Source organism: Lutzomyia longipalpis, chromosome 2 (assembly GCF_024334085.1).
Source record: "Lutzomyia longipalpis isolate SR_M1_2022 chromosome 2, ASM2433408v1".
Taxonomy (NCBI): Eukaryota; Metazoa; Arthropoda; class Insecta; order Diptera; family Psychodidae; genus Lutzomyia; species Lutzomyia longipalpis.
In genome coordinates this window covers 20,124,677-20,145,367 of record NC_074708.1, presented here as the reverse complement: position 1 = coordinate 20,145,367, position 20,691 = coordinate 20,124,677, and the positions used below count along the sequence as shown (strand labels likewise).

General features: G+C 34.6%; 3 protein-coding genes across 7 annotated transcripts in view; 1 reads left to right on the top strand and 2 right to left on the bottom strand.

The window, feature by feature from the left end:
- The first annotated feature begins 236 nt into the window (after positions 1-236).
- LOC129789346 (actin-binding protein WASF3) lies at positions 237-5,171 on the top strand. The gene is made up of 6 exons (XM_055826122.1): positions 237-556; positions 1,416-2,266; positions 2,337-2,477; positions 2,569-3,068; positions 3,139-3,382; positions 3,780-5,171. The coding sequence occupies exons 2-6, from the start codon at positions 1,534-1,536 to the stop codon at positions 3,956-3,958; spliced, it is 1,797 nt and encodes a 598-aa protein (XP_055682097.1). The 5' UTR covers positions 237-556; positions 1,416-1,533; the 3' UTR covers positions 3,959-5,171.
- Positions 5,172-7,411: 2,240 nt separating this feature from the next.
- The window catches only part of LOC129789328 (double-stranded RNA-specific editase Adar), a 23,726-nt gene continuing 10,446 nt past the window's right edge, over positions 7,412-20,691 (bottom strand). Inside the window, exons 3-9 of one of the 3 annotated variants that reach the window (XM_055826099.1) lie at positions 14,280-14,324; positions 14,078-14,198; positions 13,850-14,001; positions 12,634-12,802; positions 10,993-11,347; positions 9,209-10,226; positions 7,412-8,941 (exon numbers count right to left, since the gene is read on the bottom strand). In XM_055826099.1, coding sequence (XP_055682074.1) covers positions 8,843-8,941; positions 9,209-10,226; positions 10,993-11,347; positions 12,634-12,802; positions 13,850-14,001; positions 14,078-14,198; positions 14,280-14,324 — 1,959 coding nt within the window. In that variant the 3' untranslated portion in view covers positions 7,412-8,842. Of the gene's footprint in view, positions 8,942-9,208; positions 10,227-10,992; positions 11,348-12,522; positions 12,803-13,849; positions 14,002-14,077; positions 14,199-14,279; positions 14,482-20,691 lie in introns of those variants that run through there. The other 2 variants (XM_055826097.1, XM_055826098.1) reach the window with 2 other exon arrangements.
- LOC129789477 (uncharacterized) lies at positions 17,669-20,474 on the bottom strand. Of its 3 annotated transcripts, none has more exons than XR_008750447.1 (4): positions 19,414-20,474; positions 19,066-19,321; positions 18,041-18,855; positions 17,669-17,948 (listed from the first exon to the last, which is right to left on the bottom strand). XR_008750447.1 is itself a non-coding variant. In XM_055826305.1 (3 exons), exons 2-3 carry the CDS (start codon positions 19,170-19,172, stop codon positions 18,498-18,500), a joined length of 465 nt encoding a protein of 154 aa, XP_055682280.1. In that variant the 5' UTR covers positions 19,173-19,321; positions 19,414-20,474; the 3' UTR covers positions 17,962-18,497. The 3 variants fall into 3 exon arrangements, 1 of the variants encoding a protein (XP_055682280.1); XR_008750448.1 differs by having other exon boundaries at positions 18,041-18,890; positions 19,414-19,525; XM_055826305.1 differs by lacking the exon at positions 17,669-17,948 and having other exon boundaries at positions 17,962-18,855.

The window sequence follows — 20,691 nt, the reverse complement described above, 5'->3', positions numbered from 1 at the left end:
GTTAAAAAAAAACATAAAATAAATATCGAACCCTAATTTCCCACAAAAAACTCACTAATGTCCCGAGGGATACGCCCCCGGCCAAGATACAAAAATCTCAATTTTATTTTAGGACCTTTAGGACACATTGAAAAAAAACATAGACTTAACGTTCCAGATTTTGAAATAAAAATAAACATAACCGCATAAAAAATCCGACTGGATCAAAGTATCTGATTAAATTGGAATCAGAGTCTGATTCCGAATCTTACATTATGGAATTACCTCTAGCAGTGAAACCAACGAGAACAGATTTTGTGTGAAAAAGTTTAATTATCATCTATATGTAATTAAATATTAATATCAATTCGGTTTCTATTTGTGCATTGTGTACTTAGAAGTTCAATGGAAGTGAGAAATATAAGTTAAATTCCACATAGAAGTGGAAAATTTGATCCAATGGTCTTAGTCATTGCCAAGTAGAGACCTATCCGTCGCACCCATAATTCATCTCTGAAAAGTTTTGCACCACGAAAGACAGCAGGAAATCCAAGAGAAAAAAGTTAATAAACGGAAGGTGATTTATATTAATATAATATTACTCTTTCACACTATGTATATCGTCCCACATAACAGGAAATGATACATTAATGACGTTATTCTGATACGTACATCGGTTCCCCACCCATGGCTATCACTACCCATCCATATTCAACCCAGTCACACAATGTTATTGTATGTATCTCCACTAGTTGGGCGTAAAAAATGTGTCGAGAAAGTTACAAAAGATCACAATTTTCTGTTGCAAGTTTAGTTGGTGTAAAGAGTTTACAGCCATCTACCATCCTAAGCTTAAATAATTACTTCTTACCGCCCATATTACCTGACTTTTCATTCTCTTTTTTTTTAATGGAGTTTGCAATTAAAGTATATAAATGTATAATACATAATTGAATTCTAATCAAAGAAGAGAAGGCAGTGAGATGTGCAGTAAATACGTGCCGGCTGCTGGTTAAACAATGTAAATCAATATTAACCTAGATATGGAGCCAACTTCCACTGATCTCATCTAAATTTATTCTTGTCTTCAGCATCAAGTGCAAATTACAGGAAAGAGATATTAAAAGAAATAAGATAAAAAAAAAGTGCTTAGAACATCTCAATTAATTTAAAAATGTTTTAAATAGTTCGGGCTTGGCATAAGATTTACAGATACATAATAAGATGGAAATTGCATAATTTTAGGTATCTATAGGTTTTCTAGTTAGAAAAGTTTCAATTTTACATTTTGCATTTTATGCTCATTAAGTTATGTGATTAAAACTATTGAAGTAGCAGGTACTTTGATCACACTTCAATATTCAATTGACCTAGATTTCATTTTGAGTAATGAATAAAGTTGTAATCACAACTGCTCTTTTTATGTTTATTTCTAGAAAACATTCTCTACCCACATAGAGGTGTAACTTGAAGAAGGATTAAGGGGTAAAGATTGTGAAACACATCTAATAACATAAACAAATAAAATAAGGAATATATCTGAAACGGACTAAAATGCCTCTTCCAAAGAGACATGTTGAGCCGGTGTATATTGCAAGATCGCAATATATCAATAATGATTTTCAAGAGTCAATTGAATTGGAAACTGTTACGAATACAACACTAACAAACATCATTCGGCAATTGTCGTCCTTATCGAAACATTCTGAGGATTTATTTGGAGAACTAGCCCGTGATGCTGGTTTCCTGTCAGACAGGGTGAATTCTTTGCAGGCTCGAATTGACCGTTTAGCCATAAAGGCCACCCAATTGGATAGCACAACTGAAGAAATATCATTGACGGATATTCAACTAAAGAAGGCATTTAAGAGTGCCAGTATATTTGATCAGCAAATTTTTTCACGCAGCACAATGCCAACTGCAATGTTGGAAACGTACAAGCAATGTGATAAGCCGCCACCACTTGATAAGCTCAATTGCTACAGAGATGATGGCAAAGATGGACTGAAGTTCTATACGGATCCAAATTATTTTTTCGAACTCTGGCGACAGGAGATGCTTAAGGATACAGAAAGGGTGATGCATGACCGCGGAAAAAAGATCCACAAACCACGTACAGATGGAACATCTGCAACGGGCCCGAGACATAAGAAGCGTGTGAGAACACCCCATAATACGCGAGAAAAGCAACGCCAAATAGCAATAGGACATGGAGAAACGTTAATGCCAAATAATGTTATCTATAGAACACCAAATTCCCTCATCAACCAAGATAATGCCTATAATAGTAAGTTTCTCCATAGATGTGATGTGTTTTTGATTTTTTAACTTATAATTTTGTATTTAATATTTTTCAGATATATCAATTTACGATATGAGACCGAACAGACCAAATTCAATTGAACTGCGTCGTAGTTACCCAGCAGAGGCAGTCGATGGCTTTTTACCGGGTTCGCCAAATTATCAGCAGCAGAATAATTTTCATCAGCAACAGACAAGTACGTTTGTAATATGTATAAAGAATCAAAATTTGTCTTGTGAAATCCAGCCTAAAAATACAATGAAATGATGTAATTGTCTATATTGCAGCTTACGATGATAATCCATACAATCAATCTCTTTATGGGTCATCCGGAAATCAAGCACCTCTGTCGTCCGATAGTCTCTATGCACCGGGAACACCAACAAGGACTAAGCCACGTCCGTCACAACCACCTCCAGCACCGCCGTCTTCTGGAAGTGGTGGTGGTACTCCAACAACATCGAATACTAATACTCCCACACGTGGTAGGAGCATGTCAACAGGACGGGATAATTTACCCCCACCACCTCCAATTCCAGAGGCAAAGTTATCACCTCCCCCACCAATTAATGGTGGTAGTGTTGCAGCTAAACTACTTGGTAGAAGTCACAGTACATCACGCTCTGGCTCACCTCAATTGAATACATCAATGCAGGATCAGAATGCTCTGGTTATGGCTCAGCTAAATACCCAAATTAATAACTTAGCAAATATAAACATCCACGGAGTTCCCCATCAAATTAGTGCAATGAACGATTTACCCCCTCCACCACCAATTCCTGAGCAGGTAAGAAACTTTGATTCTAATGAGATTTTTTTTTTAAATTTATATCTGACGCCTTTTTTGTTTTTTTTAGATATCGCCTAAACCTTCACCGCCAAATTCGGCACCACCCCCTCCACCACCCCCACCACCTATAATTGATTGCCTAATGAGTCCACCACCTGCAAGTGGTCCAATAAAGTCTGTGACAAATGGCGATGTAAACAATTTGAATGCTATGATGAATATGCAGCAACAAAATATTACAAATACAACTAAAAAGGTTCTACCACCTATCCACGATAGTAGGAATGATTTAATGAAAGCTATTCGCGATGGTGAGTAAAAATTTATTAATTAGTAATGTACTATTTTTAAATGTTAGGTAACTGCTCTGTCCTCTGAACATTTGTTTTTAGAATTTAAATGTTTTCGACGTTTTTTTAGCTTGACGCAAACTCACAAGAAATGACAATCTGCGTCTATAAAACATTGGATTGTCCTATAATATATTTCTAGCAATACAAGACCATTTTTATTTATTAAACTTGCTGAATTTAATGAAACTGATTTTTTATAACGAATGTTGTAGATAATAATAAAAATTGTCGCAGTTCATCTCTCCCATACCTTTGATGAGAATTTGTTTTAAGAATATTGTTATTCCTTCATTTTTTTTCTGTTTATAACCATATTTGATAAAAAATGTATATATTTTTCTCTTTTTTTATTTAGGTATAAAATTAAGGAAAGTGGAGAAATGTGAAGCTAAAGAAAATGAACGTACAACGGCTTTTCATGATGTTGCATCAATTCTTGCTAGAAGAGTGGCTATTGAACTTTCAGAATCGGAATCATCAGAAAGTGATGAGGATAGTGAGGGTTGGATGGAGCCTAATGAAACATCTGCATAATTTTGTTTTCAATCACAAATGGTAGAAATTTAAAACAGAAATTGTTTAGATTTAAATAAAATATATATATTTGATTATTAACTAAATGAAAGGCAAATTACATCGATTTTTTGACGAAACATTATGCTCCTATTTTTTACTCCCTTCATAATATATTGCCTCGTTATACTACACAATAATAACGATTTTTAATTTTAAATAAGCTATGGTTTTTTTCATTGTACATTATATATAATAAGTGAAGTAGATATTTGGAAAATATTTGTCTATTTGCAATGTTCTGGTATAAATGAAAATGTTTCAAGTAGATATTATGTATTTTTTTGTCAATATGAAAAACTTATGAGGGAATGTGTTAAAAATAAAATTTTAGTAACTCAATATTCAAAAAAATTTAAATCCTTAAGTAACCATATTTATGGAGAAGTTCATTAATAAAAGCTTACAAAATCGTTTAGGATCAGATTGGATAACAACTAAAATATAAAAATTCATAAAAATATATAGTTCTTAGTGAGCTTTACGTGTTTAAAGAAAAACGTTATTAAAAGCGAATATACATAGTACTATTTCTCAACAACCTACTTTTATTGCTGAAAAAAACTGAAAAACAAATCATGTTAAATTTGAAGACACGTAAACATAACAGAAATACATATTATTATTTTTTAAATGTTAGGCCTGCTCATAAGTTTCCTTCGACTGACAACACAATGATCTTCAGATACTTTACTCGTTCTCACGTCTGCTAATTGCGAAAATACCAATTATGAATTGAATAGAGTTTTTAGAAACTTGTGTGCTCATACAATTAGTTTTTTTTTTAGTATCTATCAGTTTTTTTTATTTTGTTAATTTTTCTATAAATTGTTTTAAAGAGTCAGAACAAAAAAATGTAAAAAATAGCATATTTTGCATAAAGCAATTTGAGAATGTGTAAAGCAGCTGATGAACTTATATTCTTAAATTAAAATATATACCTACAATTGAAATTGGCTTGTACAATAACACATTCACTGAAATTTTGCTTTTATGTACAAAACCTATAATTGAATATTTTCTTTTATGCTATGTGAGAAACTACAAAAGTTATCTACAATTATGTAAATATTAAAAAAAAAGAAACACTATTAAATATTAATCCTGTACCTACTTCATGATATTTGTTTGACAAAAAGAATATGAAAGAAATATTAAATAATCAGTATAACCACACTCTCAATGTTGAATTAAAAAAATAAGTCATTAGGTACTCTAAAATAGGTTTATATCGTAATATTATAAAACACAACAGAATATTTGGCACATTGGGTTGGTTCTCATTATTACAGAAGGAAACTTTTTTTTTTTAATTTAAATTATATAACTACTTTTTTCCACATTATATTGATACCACCATTTGTAGATGGTATAAGTATCATTTTTTTTTTAAATTTCCTTTATTTATTTTATTTCTTTTGTTTTCCTTTGGCAGAAGTTTTCAGATATCTCAAACCAATCAAAAGTTATTCGCAGTTAAAATTATGCACTAATTTCCTGGTCACCCTGTACATTGTATACCACGTACATATATGGTCCATTAACTAATTACGTGACAGACAAAATTTTCAATGTACTAATTTTTTTTAATTTTCTAAAATTTTAATATTTATTTAAAATACTAAAAGCACTCTGAGAAATAGTAATTAACATACATCCTACGAATAATTAGGTACTATTCACATGTTATGGATTCAATTAAAAAAATCATTAAAGTAATAAATATTTTTATCCTAAAATTCCGAAAGCATAATATAATCAATTCCGCCCCAGTACTGTAAATAAGGCATGAACTTTAGTTATTCCGACCTAATTAGAAAATTGGGAGAAAAAACTAAACTTCTTTTTTTGTCTATTTTTATCATTTTTTTAATCACTTACCGTTCGTAAAAGCACAATGAGGAAGCTAATACACTTTGCTGAAAATATCTCCCTGATAATAAACTTAAGAGTGAGATTTACCTAATATTATAAAAATGTGTAAAGTATCAGATGGAATGTGAATAAACAATATTAATATTATATTTAAATTCAGGTAGGTATATGTTACAGTATTGGGGATAAAACTATTTTCATAAAAAATTAATGGTCTCACCTGCATTTTCATTGTATGTGCTGCTCTTTTGGAAATACATAATGACGTACCTATGTTTTATCGCTAATTTTTAATATTACCTATGTCATTTGTTTTATATAATGGAACGATGAAGTTTGATATTTCGCAAAATCATAATTTCGATGCTCAAAATTTAATAGGTCCTGCTATTGTATTATGTATGATATTCCTAAAAACATAGTTTGTAGTACTATAAGAAACACATATTCTCATAATAAAAAAATTAAATAGATTCATTTATACTGCGATGAGATAATTTGTTTAAATGAGGTTTTTTAAAAGCATTTAAAATACATAGCATTATACAATGTAATTATATATACATATTATAAATAACTATATTAATAAATGAAAGAATAAAAAGTATGGATAAGGCTTGTTTCACTGTACTACTCTCTAGCCGAAACGTTCCACTAAAATGAAAGAAAAATTTAGCTAGTAATTTTTCTGGTTTCCTTATTCTCTGCAAATAAGCATCGAGTTGTATCTTTGAGTTTCGGATATTTCCTCATGTATAGGTATTTTTTATTTTTTATGGTTTTTAATCTGGAAAAATATTAGAACACCCAATCTTAATATATAAAGCTGAAAAGTCTGTTTGTCTGTCTATCTGTCTGTGGCACATAAACTCCTCCGAAACGGCTGGGCCGATCTTGATAAAATTTGGTATGGGGGTAGAGGGGGTCAATACGAGTTGCAAGCGCTATAAGGGATTCCATCCCCCCCCACATTTCACTACTTGATGTACCCTTGATGCAGGCGTGATGCACACGTGTTGATGAAAAATAAAAAACTCATAACTTATCGGCAAGGTAATTTATTAATATTATAAGAATTAAGTCTTTTTTCTATGTAAAAGAACTTGTAATTCACTTTTTTATGCCTAGAAATAATTGAAATTGATTATGTGATACAATAGTAGGTATGTATACTGTAATTTTCCCTTTGAATATATATATTTTTAACCACTACTAGTTGAACTGCAATTTTTCTACACAATTTCGGTATTAGGGACCTATTTTAAAATTTTTTCTTGTTGAAATTCTAGTTGTGTATGTATTTTATATTTATTAGAAGAATAATAAAAACTATCCTCCTATATACCTTTTACTTAAAACTTTATTTAAACTTTCAACTTTTATGTTTTTTTATTTTCTTTTGAAATTTTGCATCTTATAAGAAATTTTACTGGAATACTCCCTATTTTTTTTTCTATTATATTTTAGCATAATAGATATTAGCATAAATATTTCGGGATGCGATAATGAATACCCTTTTGAAGGAAAGAGATCAGTAAATTTAAGTTCATCTCTATTTTTTTTTATTAATTATTACTTCACATATGTATGTGAAAATCAACTTTTTAATTTATATAATGTGTGAATTTTCTGAAAGATGTAAGATTTTAAATTTTATTTTAGAAATCGTTTTCATGGTGTATTCTTTTTATATTCTTTTTTATAATTGTTGAACTTATAAGGTTTTTTGAAGATTCTATTAATTTTAAATCAATTCATTCTACTATAGAAAAAACCTTAAGTATATATTATTTTTTTCTATATCTGATAATTTTAAATTTCTCTTTTAATTTTCAATCATCATCATCAAAAATTGATTTTGCTCAGAGAATTTCTTGAATGGAAGTCCTCAAATTGACTATTATTAGCAATTATTTTTAATTATTTTTATTATGAAAGTAGAAATTAACTTTAAATATTTGCACAATATCACAGTGTATAAAATTGATGAATTTTCTAAAAATCAATTTAATTTTTTTTAAATATCATACATACTTACGTACAAAAAGAAAAAAAAATATATAAAAACAAATTTAGAATTTTCTATTAAAAGCATTTCAATATGAAATATGATTTGTAATCTTTTAAAATACTTTATTAATGTTTAAACTTTTATTAAATTTAAATATTATATAAAGCACAAGAATTTCTCATTACTGCTGAATTCTACGTTATAATTTATTTGATTTATCAAGCAAAAAAGTGGAAATAAAGAAACTTGTTTCTACGACAAACGTATTTATTTAGTTTACTTAACTATTTATATGTATAATTAACTTTAACTTATCATCTATAAGTCACTTTCGTATTTTAATTAAAGAATAATTTCTACTTTTCAAGTTCACAGTATAGAAGACTGGGGTGATTAATTTCCTTCTTTTTAGCATGACTAACTTCTATTCAATAGATTCAATGTTTATTTTGGAACTCTTTTAAGGAATATTACATAAAAAGTACAATAATTTAAATGTTCTTTTATATTTTCATAACATTTTAAGTTCATTTTTTTTTCTGTGTGAATACTATTATATATAAGTGAAATAATTTCATTGGAACTTACTACAAAAAAAGAAAGATTGTGAAGTAATGTTGAGAAAAAAACAACCAATTTTATACTCACGACTGCATTGTAATATTGTGCTGTGGTATTTTAGTGCCCTTCCTAAATTTATTACTGTGAAATAGTCCAATAAGTGATTTCTATTCCAGAGAAATATCAACTGAGCAAACTGTTTTATGAGATTTTTCACCAGTAGTAGTTGTATATTGTAAGGAATAAATGATGCTACGGTAAAATTTTATGTTGGAAAAGAGCCTAAGCAAATAAAATTCAACTAATTGTAATTCTATGGTATAAGCTAGTAGTGTAACGCAGAGATATTGAGCCATAAAAATTACATCTCGCATCCTAAAATTAATCATATAATCTAGTCATTGTGGAAGGCTAAATTGATTCTGTTCGATGGGTTTTTTCAACCAATGACCGAGATCCTCTCGTTTAAATGCAGTGAAAAGTTCCTGCTTTGCAATCTGCAAATATAAGATAAAATTATAATAAATGCAAATCTCTAATAAATCCATACATTGTTTCATTTATGAATATTAACCCAAATTACTCTCAAAAAATTTCTTTTGTAAGTTTAAGTGCATGAAAATCACAAAAAGTTATTGTTTTGAACGTCAAATAAACTTTCGGACATGGAAGATTTTTACACAACTTCTTGTGTAAAATTTCAAAAATTTTCTGAGCATATCTGGGTTAAAAGTACAAAATATATGATTACATAATACACTTACCTGATATTCATGTACTGATGCTTTCATCTCACCATAATCGCAATCAATTGTAGCTCGTTTTTCAATAAGTGGCAATTGTGATATTAATTTAGCATATCTGGCAAAGAAGCTCTGCTTAGTGATTCGTGATATTTTATTGTGAATGGTTTTTCCCGTGATTGAATTGATAATTTCCACCTCAGCATTGCCATACGTCCAATTAATACTGAAATTGGGTGCCTTGATAGGGTTTCTCATTTCTGATGATGTTACGAGTGCCAATTTAGGCCGGTTGAGCTGATACGGTGGTGGTAAATTTTGTATTGAATTCTCAATGCGCCCACACACGGCTCTATACATATGTGCTGGATGCAATAAACTACCCAATACGATTGATGTTAAATAGATTGGTTGGATTATTGAAGCCAGCAGTGCACCTTGGACGCCCAAGACATTCCATTTTGCAATTTTATCAGAACATGACATGGTAAGAAGGCGCTGGCCCTGCAATACACCATCCCATGTTTGGATACCGTCGCTATTTTTTACGGGAATTGTTCCTTCACCAGATTCAATCTTTGTACGCAACTGCCCGCGGGCTTTGCGATTCGGATGCTTGTCGATACCAAGTGTGGCATCCTCCTCATGCGGACTGAATATACGTGCATCCCCGCATGGAGCCGTGTTTATGTACAAATGGAATTGAATATTGTCTTTCAATTGATACAGTTCACCTTGCTTGGTTGGTCGCACAAATATTGAATCAGACGCTGTCTCATCATTCAAATGCATCATTAACTGACCATATAGATAATCAACAAGACATCGACGTGATACAATTTCTGCATGACAATCATTAACTGCTGAGCCAGATACGCTTATGTATTCACCATTGACGCACTTTGTTCCAGTTGAAACTGAAATCACCTTTGCTTGATTCAAATCCGGACCACATGTCATAACAATGCCAGCCAAAACTTTGCGCCTCGAGTATACTTCGTGTCCCACCATTATCTCCGTAAATTTTTGTAGAACGAACCTATAAGAAAGAATTTAAAATATAGGTAGTACTTTTTTGAAAAAAAAAAAAAAATTGAGTAAGACGTTGCTATTTTTTGCATACAACATATTATTAAATGTTAGATTTGTCATGTAAGTTCTCCCATTTTTTTTTAATTCAATGATTAGATGTTTTTCACGAAAAATAGAAATTTGATAGGTACCTAAGCAAAACATGAAAAAACATTTAGAATTTATGTAGGTCCTTAGGGGGTTAAATGAGTGAAAATAATATGAATATGTAATATAGCATAATGTTAGGTATATGTATGTCCGAAGGTCATATCAAATCATTTAGTGAGTTCGCTAAAAGTTCAAATATATCATAAGGGGTAGATTTTTGTAAGTGGAATAGCTGTAAGGAGGTAGGGGGAAATAAATATTAAAGACATTTCATGGTCCCATTTCATTGCAATATATCTAACTTTTTAGAAATTCATAGTTATGCAAACAGTGATTACCAATACACCAAAAAATACATTCATATTATATGTTGAAGAAAAAACGTGTAGAGAAAAATTTATGTTTCTCACAAATCATCATGGTCCTATGCTAAAAATACTATTTTTATATCCAAAAATATAATAATCTATAAAATATTAATGAATTCATAACGAACACGAAATAAATACTAATTTCAGTACAATAACGCAGGTATATTAATATTGCACATGTTATGTATTATGTTGTATTTACCACCATTTAGTGATATGAATCTTTAGAATAAGAAATAATTATTTACTCACTTTCCTATCCCATCTGCAATAGTTTGTGCCAATTCTGGGCATTCTTTGTCGCTATAATTAATACTTGTGACTGTTGACTTTGGCAATTGCGTTTGCATGGGGCTGTAGGAAATGTTGCACAGTGCAGCAAGAGCCGCCTTCGCTGCTGCATTCTTTGCCAGTTTTTTAGACGGTCCTGTTCCTTCGAAGTTACTGTTGTTAGCTGTTGCAATCATTTTGAAGCGCGAATGTTGGTGACCATCTGATGACACACACTCAAATTTGACATCATTAAATAGCTCATAAAGCAGCATTACAGGGCCTTTCTCTGGTATAACTTTCTGGTTCCCAACAGCAGACATCCTTCGCATCATTTCTATAGGATTTTTTTTTGGGTGGGTTGAAGGTATTCAGGATATTTTTTTTTGAAAAATAGAGGAGATTACATTATTACCATACAATATTAATTTTTTTTTAAACAAAGAAAGAATACATACATAAATGAGTATATACATAAAATAACTTATCAGCGCATGTGTTTATAAAATAAAATCGAAAAATACCGATCAATTGTCTTTTCAGTATTAGCCCTTGATATATTTTATTAAAACCAATCATGCATTGGAAAAAATTAATTTAACCCGTCCTATATTGTAGGTACATCATGAGAGGTAGTTTTGTGTTATTGACCAAAAACTCTGATAGGTAGAAGGCCAAATATTTTCTAGAGTGTCCAAAGAACTGCTCAAATTTAAATTATCCCTGGTTTTGCACGTAAGTGATTGTATTACAGTGTAATAAATTAATGCACGAAATATTTTTTATTCTTTTTAGCGGAAGATAAAAATAGAATAATGTAGGTATGTTGTGCCTATAGAAAAAAAGAGAAATTAAACAGATGAATCACAATTCTAGTTGAAATTTTGAGCATTTAGGCACGGTGAAAAGGCATTTGCACTGTGGCAATTATCAAATAGTGGATTGATAGGAATTGCAGTTAATATCTGTTTTAGCATAGGTACATATTAAGAAATAATAAAGTTCCAAATCTTTCAAATCTCATTTTTTTTTTTAGATTTCATATGAATGTCACACATAGACTGAATTTATAAAAATAAAAAATGAGATTTATTGTTGGTAAACATAATCAATTTTGTCTATTAATCTAATTAAAATTTATAGGGATTGAAGGTACAAGTTTTTTTTGGCCTGGAGCTTAGTAATAAACCGGCGATTTGATAGATTATTGAATTAAATTATGTAAAATTTCTTTAAATGAGACCAGTGAACTTGCTCAATTAGATTTAAAAGTTCTGTGAAAAACTTTCGCTTAGTACTAGAAATATTAGAAGCTTAAAAAAATAAGAAACATACATTGAACACACAATTGGTGAGAAACTGCGACAGATTTTCTACAAACCATCACCATGTTGACAAGGAACTTAACATTTTGTTGTTGGGAAAGGTCTTACGAGAAAATAACTTTTAGTGTGACAAAGAGACAAACCACTTTAACATGACCATGAAGAAAAATGTGTATGTGCTACTTGCTTTCATATCGCATCAACCAGTCCGGCTTACAATTATTTTGGCTGATGCTTTCTAAGCTACGCTGAATGAGAATACGTATTTCACAATCAGATTCAGAATCAGATGATGTACCGTTTTCAATGTGCTCATCACTGGTGAAATCCACATTGTTGGTAGGCTTAAGTGGCGAAAGGACAGCTCCATCTTTTAACTGAATGAAACTTCTTAGAGCTGATTCTGCAGCTGCTAATCTTGCCATTTTCTTGCTTCGTCCTTGTCCAGTATATGTTTGTCCATCTACCTGTAAATTCAAATTGATACGAAAAAATATGCAATTAATGTACAATGTATGATGAGATTCGTGGAGAGTTCCGTATAATTATAGAATTAAAAAAAAATAGACGAGTAATCCTAAATTACTATCTGCCTGAGGAAAGAGACAAAGATCTCCGAATCGTGATGTTACTTTAAGAGCATATCTATGAATCGAGAGAATACTAGATTACCCATGTTCCCAACTATAAACGTGACCAAATATTTCAAACGTTAGGTAATGTAGTAAATTTATAATTCGTTAGTGAACTACACATGTGGTACATCATTTTCTTCATACACACAAGTATTAAAATAAAGAAAACAAAAACTCAATATTTTATTTTATAAATTAGCAGTGGATAGGTGGTGGATAATCATTGGTTTATAGTAGCTAGTCTATTTGCAGGAAAAAGTTACAAAATGGTCAAGGAAAATTAATTTTTATATTAAGGTGGACGGTGGTGGAAATAATATAATGTTGCACTCCCCTATAACTATATATCGCTCTTTCTTGCGATCAGTCCAGCCACAGGCAGACAAACAAAAATCTTCATTATTGTAAATGATATTACAATAATGCCAATAATTTTTTTTTTGCACTTTTTTCTAGTCATCTCTTGCCTGAAGCTTCCGGAAAGATATAGAATTCTGTACAAGCTCATCAGAGTTATGACTCGTCAACATAGCTCATCTTCTGAATACAACATTTAAATGCTATGTTGTTAGATTGAGCTCTGTTATCAGGTGCATCTTCCGTGAACATTTTTTTTTCTAATATTTATAAGAACCCGAAGAAATAAATAAAAATTTAGTTTAATATGCTCTCTGTAGAACAGATGTGACCATCAAAAAAGTCTTTTTAGACTTTTCTGTAGACGTGCTTGTACGATTCTTTCTGTGTCGTGTTTCATTTTGTGGTTAATGTATAAAAGCATTTTGCATTTTCAATTACTCTAAATGATATTGAGATTTGAAACCGGGATTTGCAAATTGATATAATAGGAGTAAGATGGTGATGTAAATTTTCAATTACCTCCACGCTGATTGTAAATAATGGAGCATGCACAGGACCAGTTTGAGCTTCCAATGTATAGGTGAGCCCCTGACGGAGCTCATTGAGGAGAGCCACAGGATTCTTTGGCTGTGGGAGTTGTTCTCCATTTTTTCGCTTTTTTCGTGGTGAGCCTATTATGAGAAAGAATATTCTTCAGCTACCCCATATCTGACTTTAAAAGTTAATAAATGGAATCATAAGACTTACTTGAAGTTGACAAATTTTCTGCACTCCTCTTGATTGAGCTCTTCATTTGCGGAGATGGTCCATTGTTGATGGACTGACCTATCGGAGAATTCACAGGTGACTTCTCGGGTGTTTTAGGAACCTTGACCAGAAAACAAGTATTAGGGAAAATATGGATTTAAAATACAAACTAAGGACTAATCTGTTTACTTATTCAACTTACCTTAAAAATTTCGGGAGCTGGATTACGATTTATTTGCAACATTTTCTAGTCACGCGAAAGAAAAAGTGCACCATGGAACGAGAAAGAGTACAATGCGAGAAGGAATAACGAAAAGCTGTAAATAATAAACTGTAATTGGGGATGCTTTTTGGCAATGATTTCACAGCCCACCGAAAAAAGGACGTAGATGAAAATCAATAAAAGCAACTTGAAGTTTGTACACTTTTTCAGTACACTTTTCTTCCCGGATACACTGTAAAACACATACACTGTAAACGCTGTAAAATCATACACTGTAAAACACATTTTTTCACATTATTTCATGAGATGTTTCAGCGCGCATTTTTTGACTTCCTGAGCCATCCTGGTCAGGTTTGTGATCTCAGTGAAGCTCATGGGATGTGCAAAAGTGCCTCTGAGAGTGCTGAAAATATGGAATTCATGTTTTTCAGGTCAAAAATTCTTAGAGATTTTTTAGCCTTTAGGTTCACATCAGGGATTAAGATTTCTTCTTGGGCAAAAGATATGGCACCAGGAAGCTTCTAATGAATCTCAGGAACTTCCTTTACAACATCCGGTTGCTCCCTGAATTGTATTCATAGAAGAATGAGCTTCCCGGACAGAAAAATTAGCTTCCCGGACAAGCAATATAAATTCTTCCCGGACAGCAAAATTACCATCCCGGACGGAAATATAAACTTGCCGGAAGTTGTGCTATCATCAAAGATGAAGCACCAGGAAGCTTCTATGGGATCATAGGAACCTTCTTTACCACTTCCGGCCGATCCTTGAATTGTATTCAAGGAATTATGAGCTTCCCGGACAAGCAATATAAATTCTTCCCGGACAGCAAAATTACCTTCCCGGACGGAAATATAAACTTGCCGGAAGTTGTGCTATCATCAAAGATGAAGCACCAGGAAGCTTCTATGGGATCATAGGAACCTTCTTTACCACTTCCGGCCGATCCTTGAATTGTATTCAAGGAATTATGAGCTTCCCGGACAAGCAATATAAATTCTTCCCGGACAGCAAAATTACCTTCCCGGACGGAAATATAAACTTGCCGGAAGTTGTGCTATCATCAAAGATGAAGCACCAGGAAGCTTCTATGGGATCATAGGAACCTTCTTTACCACATCCGGCTGATCCTTGAATTGTATTCAAGGAATTATGAGCTTCCCGGACAAGAAACAAAAATGCTTTCCGGACAGCAAAATCACCTTCCCGGACGGAAGTATAAACTTGCCGGATGTTGTGCTATCATCAAAGATGAAGCACCAGGAAGCTTCTATGGGATCATAGGAACCTCCTTTACCACATCCGGCTGATCCTTGACTTGTATTCAAGGAGTAATGAGCTTCCCGGACAAGAAATATAAATTCTTCCCGGACAGCAAAATCACCTTCCCGGACGGAAGTATAAACTTGCCGGATGTTGTGCTATCATCAAAGATGAAGCACCAGGAAGCTTCTATGGGATCATAGGAACCTCCTTTACCACATCCGGCTGATCCTTGACTTGTATTCAAGGAGTAATGAGCTTCCCGGACAAGAAATATAAATTCTTCCCGGACAGCAAAATCACCTTCCCGGACGGAAATATAAATTTGCCGGAAGTAGTGCTATCATCAAAGATGAAGCACCAGGAAGCTTCTATGGGATCATAGGAACTTCCTCGACCACTTCCGGCAGATCCTTGACTTGTATTCAAGGAGTAATGAGCTTCCCGGACAAGAAATATAAATTCTTCCCGGACAACAAAATCACCTTCCCGGACGGAAGTATAAACTTGCCGGATGTTGTGCTATCATCAAAGATGAAGCACCAGGAAGCTTCTATGGGATCATAGGAACTTCCTCGACCACTTCCGGCTGATCCTTGACTTGTATTCAAGGAATTATGAGCTTCCCGGACAAACTTATTATACTCCCGGACAAGAAATATAAATGCTTTCCGGACAGCAAAATCACCTTCCCGGACGGAAGTATAAACTTGCCGGATGTTGTGCTATCATCAAAGATGAAGCACCAGGAAGCTTCTATGGGATCATAGGAACTTCCTCGACAACTTCCGGCTGATCCTTGACTTGTATTCAAGGAGTAATGAGCTTCCCGGACAAGAAATATAAATGCTTTCCGGACAGCAAAATCACCTTCCCGGACGGAAGTATAAACTTGCCGGATGTTGTGCTATCATCAAAGATGAAGCACCAGGAAGCTTCTATGGGATCATAGGAACTTCCTCGACCACTTCCGGCAGATCCTTGACTTGTATTCAAGGAGTAATGAGCTTCCCGGACAAGAAATATAAATTCTTCCCGGACAACAAAATCACCTTCCCGGACGGAAGTATAAACTTGCCGGATGTTGTGCTATCATCAAAGATGAAGCACCAGGAAGCTTCTATGGGATCATAGGAACTTCCTCGACCACTTCCGGCTGATCCTTGACTTGTATTCAAGGAATTATGAGCTTCCCGGACAAACTTATTATACTCCCGGACAAGAAATATAAATGCTTTCCGGACAGCAAAATCACCTTCCCGGACGGAAGTATAAACTTGCCGGATGTTGTGCTATCATCAAAGATGAAGCACCAGGAAGCTTCTATGGGATCATAGGAACTTCCTCGACAACTTCCGGCTGATCCTTGACTTGTATTCAAGGAGTAATGAGCTTCCCGGACAAGAAATATAAATGCTTTCCGGACAGCAAAATCACCTTCCCGGACGGAAGTATAAACTTGCCGGATGTTGTGCTATCATCAAAGATGAAGCACCAGGAAGCTTCTATGGGATCATAGGAACTTCCTCGACCACTTCCGGCTGATCCTTGACTTGTATTCAAGGAGTAATGAGCTTCCCGGACAAGAAATATAAATGCTTTCCGGACAGCAAAATCACCTTCCCGGACGGAAGTATAAACTTGCCGGATGTTGTGCTATGGTCAGAGATATAGCACCAGGAAGCTTCTATGGGATCATAGGAACTTTCTTGACCACTTCCGACTGATCCTTGAATTGTATTCAAGGAATTATGAGCTTCCCGGATAGAAGAATTAGCTTCCCGGACAAGAAACAAAAATGCTTTCCGGACAGCAAAATTACCTTCCCGGACGGAAATATAAACTTGCCGGATGTTGTGCTATGGTCAGAGATATAGCACCAGGAAGCTTCTAAGGGATCTCAGGAACCTCCTCTACAACATCCGGCTGATCCTTGAATCGCATTTAGGGAATATTGGGGCACATTGAATGGGCTTTTCCGGACAGTAAAATAAGCTTCCCGGAAGTTGTGCTATCTTTCAGGCTCTTTGTTAGAAAGATTAAGTAGAGCTATCAGCACAGGCAGAAATATAATAGGGGAAGGAATTGATAAATAAATAAAATAATTGAAAGAACATTTTTATTTAATCTTTTTAAACTTTTAGCATACATTTTTTTCATGGAATTAATATATAAGATAAGCTTTATCAGATCCTGCACCTGAGGCTGCAATTTCGACAGTACCGAACTCTCCATGGGCATTTTGTCGTTGATCTTACTGTCCAGCTCACGAACTTATTCTCCATGCTCCAAATGTTATCAGTCTTATCGAAGTATTGATCCACAAGTTCCTCATTGGCGTTCTCGAGATTTCAATGATTGCTGATCTTTCTGTTGCTCATCTAGCTGGAGAAATGAGAGAAAAATGTGTCAATTTTATTATACTGGAAGCAGACTGGACTTTTAGTCTCACATACAAAGGACATCTGTGTTCTTACCTTTATTTCTGCGCCGGGAGATGATTTGCTGATGCAATTAGCGAGAATTTCAGGAAATGTTGCTATGCCTGCGTCGATGGAATGGAGCTACGACGACGACGACGGGGGATCCGACGTATGAGGGAATGACGACAGAAGCGCATCGGGGCATTTTTTGCGTCATCGTGGACCTCCACCGCGATTGTTGCGAATTGGTGATGATCTGAGGTGGGAGTCTGCGTGGGCACAAGCACGTGAGCAGCTGTAATCTCCTGCCCGTCAATTTACCCCTCATCCATGGCATTCGTAGCATCAGCGAGGCTGTTGTATTCCACAGAGAAGAATCTCCGGCTGGTGTTATGGTCCTCTCAAGAGGGAATTCAATATCCCCCCTGTACACATTGAAGATCTCCACGACGTGGTCTTTGATTAGATTGCGCGTGACTCGTCCAATGTGAATGAGTGTCGTTCATGGCTTTCAATGCTTACTGCGAGGCGATCCCGAGCGTGAGCAATTGCGTGCATCACGTGATGGCTTATCCGGTGACTTCCTGTATGCCCTATCATCCTTATCAACACTACGACGACGTGATCGTTCACACTTCCTCGAACGCTTTCCATCCTTACCATCTTTTGCCGTCTTAATGAGATTCTTTCTGTAGGAAGATTCTGGTGATATTTTTGGGCTTCGCTCAATTCCCTTGCTGGAGCCTGACGAGGAGTCACTTGATGAGCTCATCAACACGATAAATGGAGATTCACATACCACTAATTTTGCTGCTTCTGGACAGACAGCCACGTTTCTTGCATTCCTTGTCGCGTCCATTGCGCTGTACCTTTTTTTATTGGCAAACAAAACATTTTTACCACCCTGAAGTTTTTAGATACCAAAATCGTCAATTAAATGAGCTAATGTCACATGTGCTTAACAATTTTTTTTTCAAAATTTTTCACAAAAATAATTAAATATTATTGTAAATAAAAAATATAATGTCAAAAAAAAACAGAAGTTTTAGAACACTTTGAAATAAAAAAAAATAACTCACCCATCTGCTTTATTATTGCCATTCTCTTCCTTTCTCATTACTTCAGCAACTGCAGCACTAGCAGCAGCAATATACTTGATGGCTCTTGTCTCCACTTTGGATTTCATCTTCTCCAAGCCAAAATTCACAACGACATTTTGGGGAATTTTATCTCGAGTACATCTTGTTGCATCCTGGTCAATTGGATCACACTTCCCTGGTCGACTTGTGGTATTTTTTTTTGATGTTTCACCACATTCATGCGTTGCTCGTCTAGCTGGAGGATTGAGAGAAAAATGTGTCAATTTGATTATACTGGAAGCACATTGAATTTTTAATCTCACATTCAAAGGACATCTGTGTTCTTACCTTTATTTCTGCGCCGGGAGATGATTTGCTGATGCAATTAGAGAGAATTTCCGGAAATGTTGCTGTGCCTGCGTTGATGGAATGAAGCTACGACGACGACGGGGGCTCCGACGTATGGGGGAATGACGACAAAAGCGCATCGGGGAATTTTTTGCGCCATCGTGGACCTCCACCGCGATTGTTGCGAATTGGTGATGAACGTCTCAATGAGAGTCTCTGTGTGGGCACAATCACGTGAACAGCTGTAGTCTCCTGCCCGTCAATTTGCCCCTCATCCTTGAGCTTCATGACATTCTTTACATCAGCGAGGCTGTTGTATTCCACATAGCAGAATCTCCGGCTGGTATTGTTGGTCCTCTCAAGGGGGAATTCAATATTCTTTATTTCCCTGTACACATTGAAGATCTCCACGACGTAGTCTTTGATCACATTGCGCGTGTCTCGTCCATGAGTCCGTGAATGAGTGGCGTTCTTATTCGATGACTTCCGATATGCCCTATCATACTTATCAGCACTACGAACACGTGATCGTTCGTACTTCCTCCAACGCTTTCCATCCTTACCATCTTTTACCGCTTTAAATGGGACTCTTTCTGTAGCTTCTGATGATATTTTTGGGCATGAAATTTTTTTTGTTGATATTTCCAAACTTGTCAACAACTCAACTTGTCAAAAATTCAATTTGTCAAAAAAAAACAATTTGTCAAAACTTTAGTGTGGAGCAATTTTTCACGTTGAACAAGTTTTGCCGCTGTCGCGTTTTTGCAAAAAAAAAAAGTGAGTTTTTTGAGAAAAAATGGAAGAGAATCGATGGCAGGTAGTGAAAGATCCCAAGAAGACCAATCGACTCAAAAAGAAGATGGCAGAGGAGGAGAAACGCCAAATGGAATTTTCAATGAGAGTCGAGACTCTCGAAACGGAGAATGAAGCCCTCCGGAAGATGCTCAAGGAGCAGAAAATTCTCAATGCCCAAAAGGAAATTGCGGAGCTGAGAAAGTTCCTTGATGAAGAATCCTGTGAGAAGGAAGCAAAAGCACCCAATCCGATTCCAGAAAAGAGAGTTAGCTCATTTAAACTGGAGATACAGGAGCTTATCCAAGGCAGCTCCCGCGGGGAGACACGACCACAGAGGGGAAAGCCGTATTACTCCTCAGCCCTGAAATGGCCGGCACTGCCAAATCGTGACGAAGCCTCCAAAATCCGGGTAAATTTTTTTGGGACATATTCTGGCAAAAATCTTTTTTATTCTTTTATTTTTTTGAGAATGAAAAGTTTTTT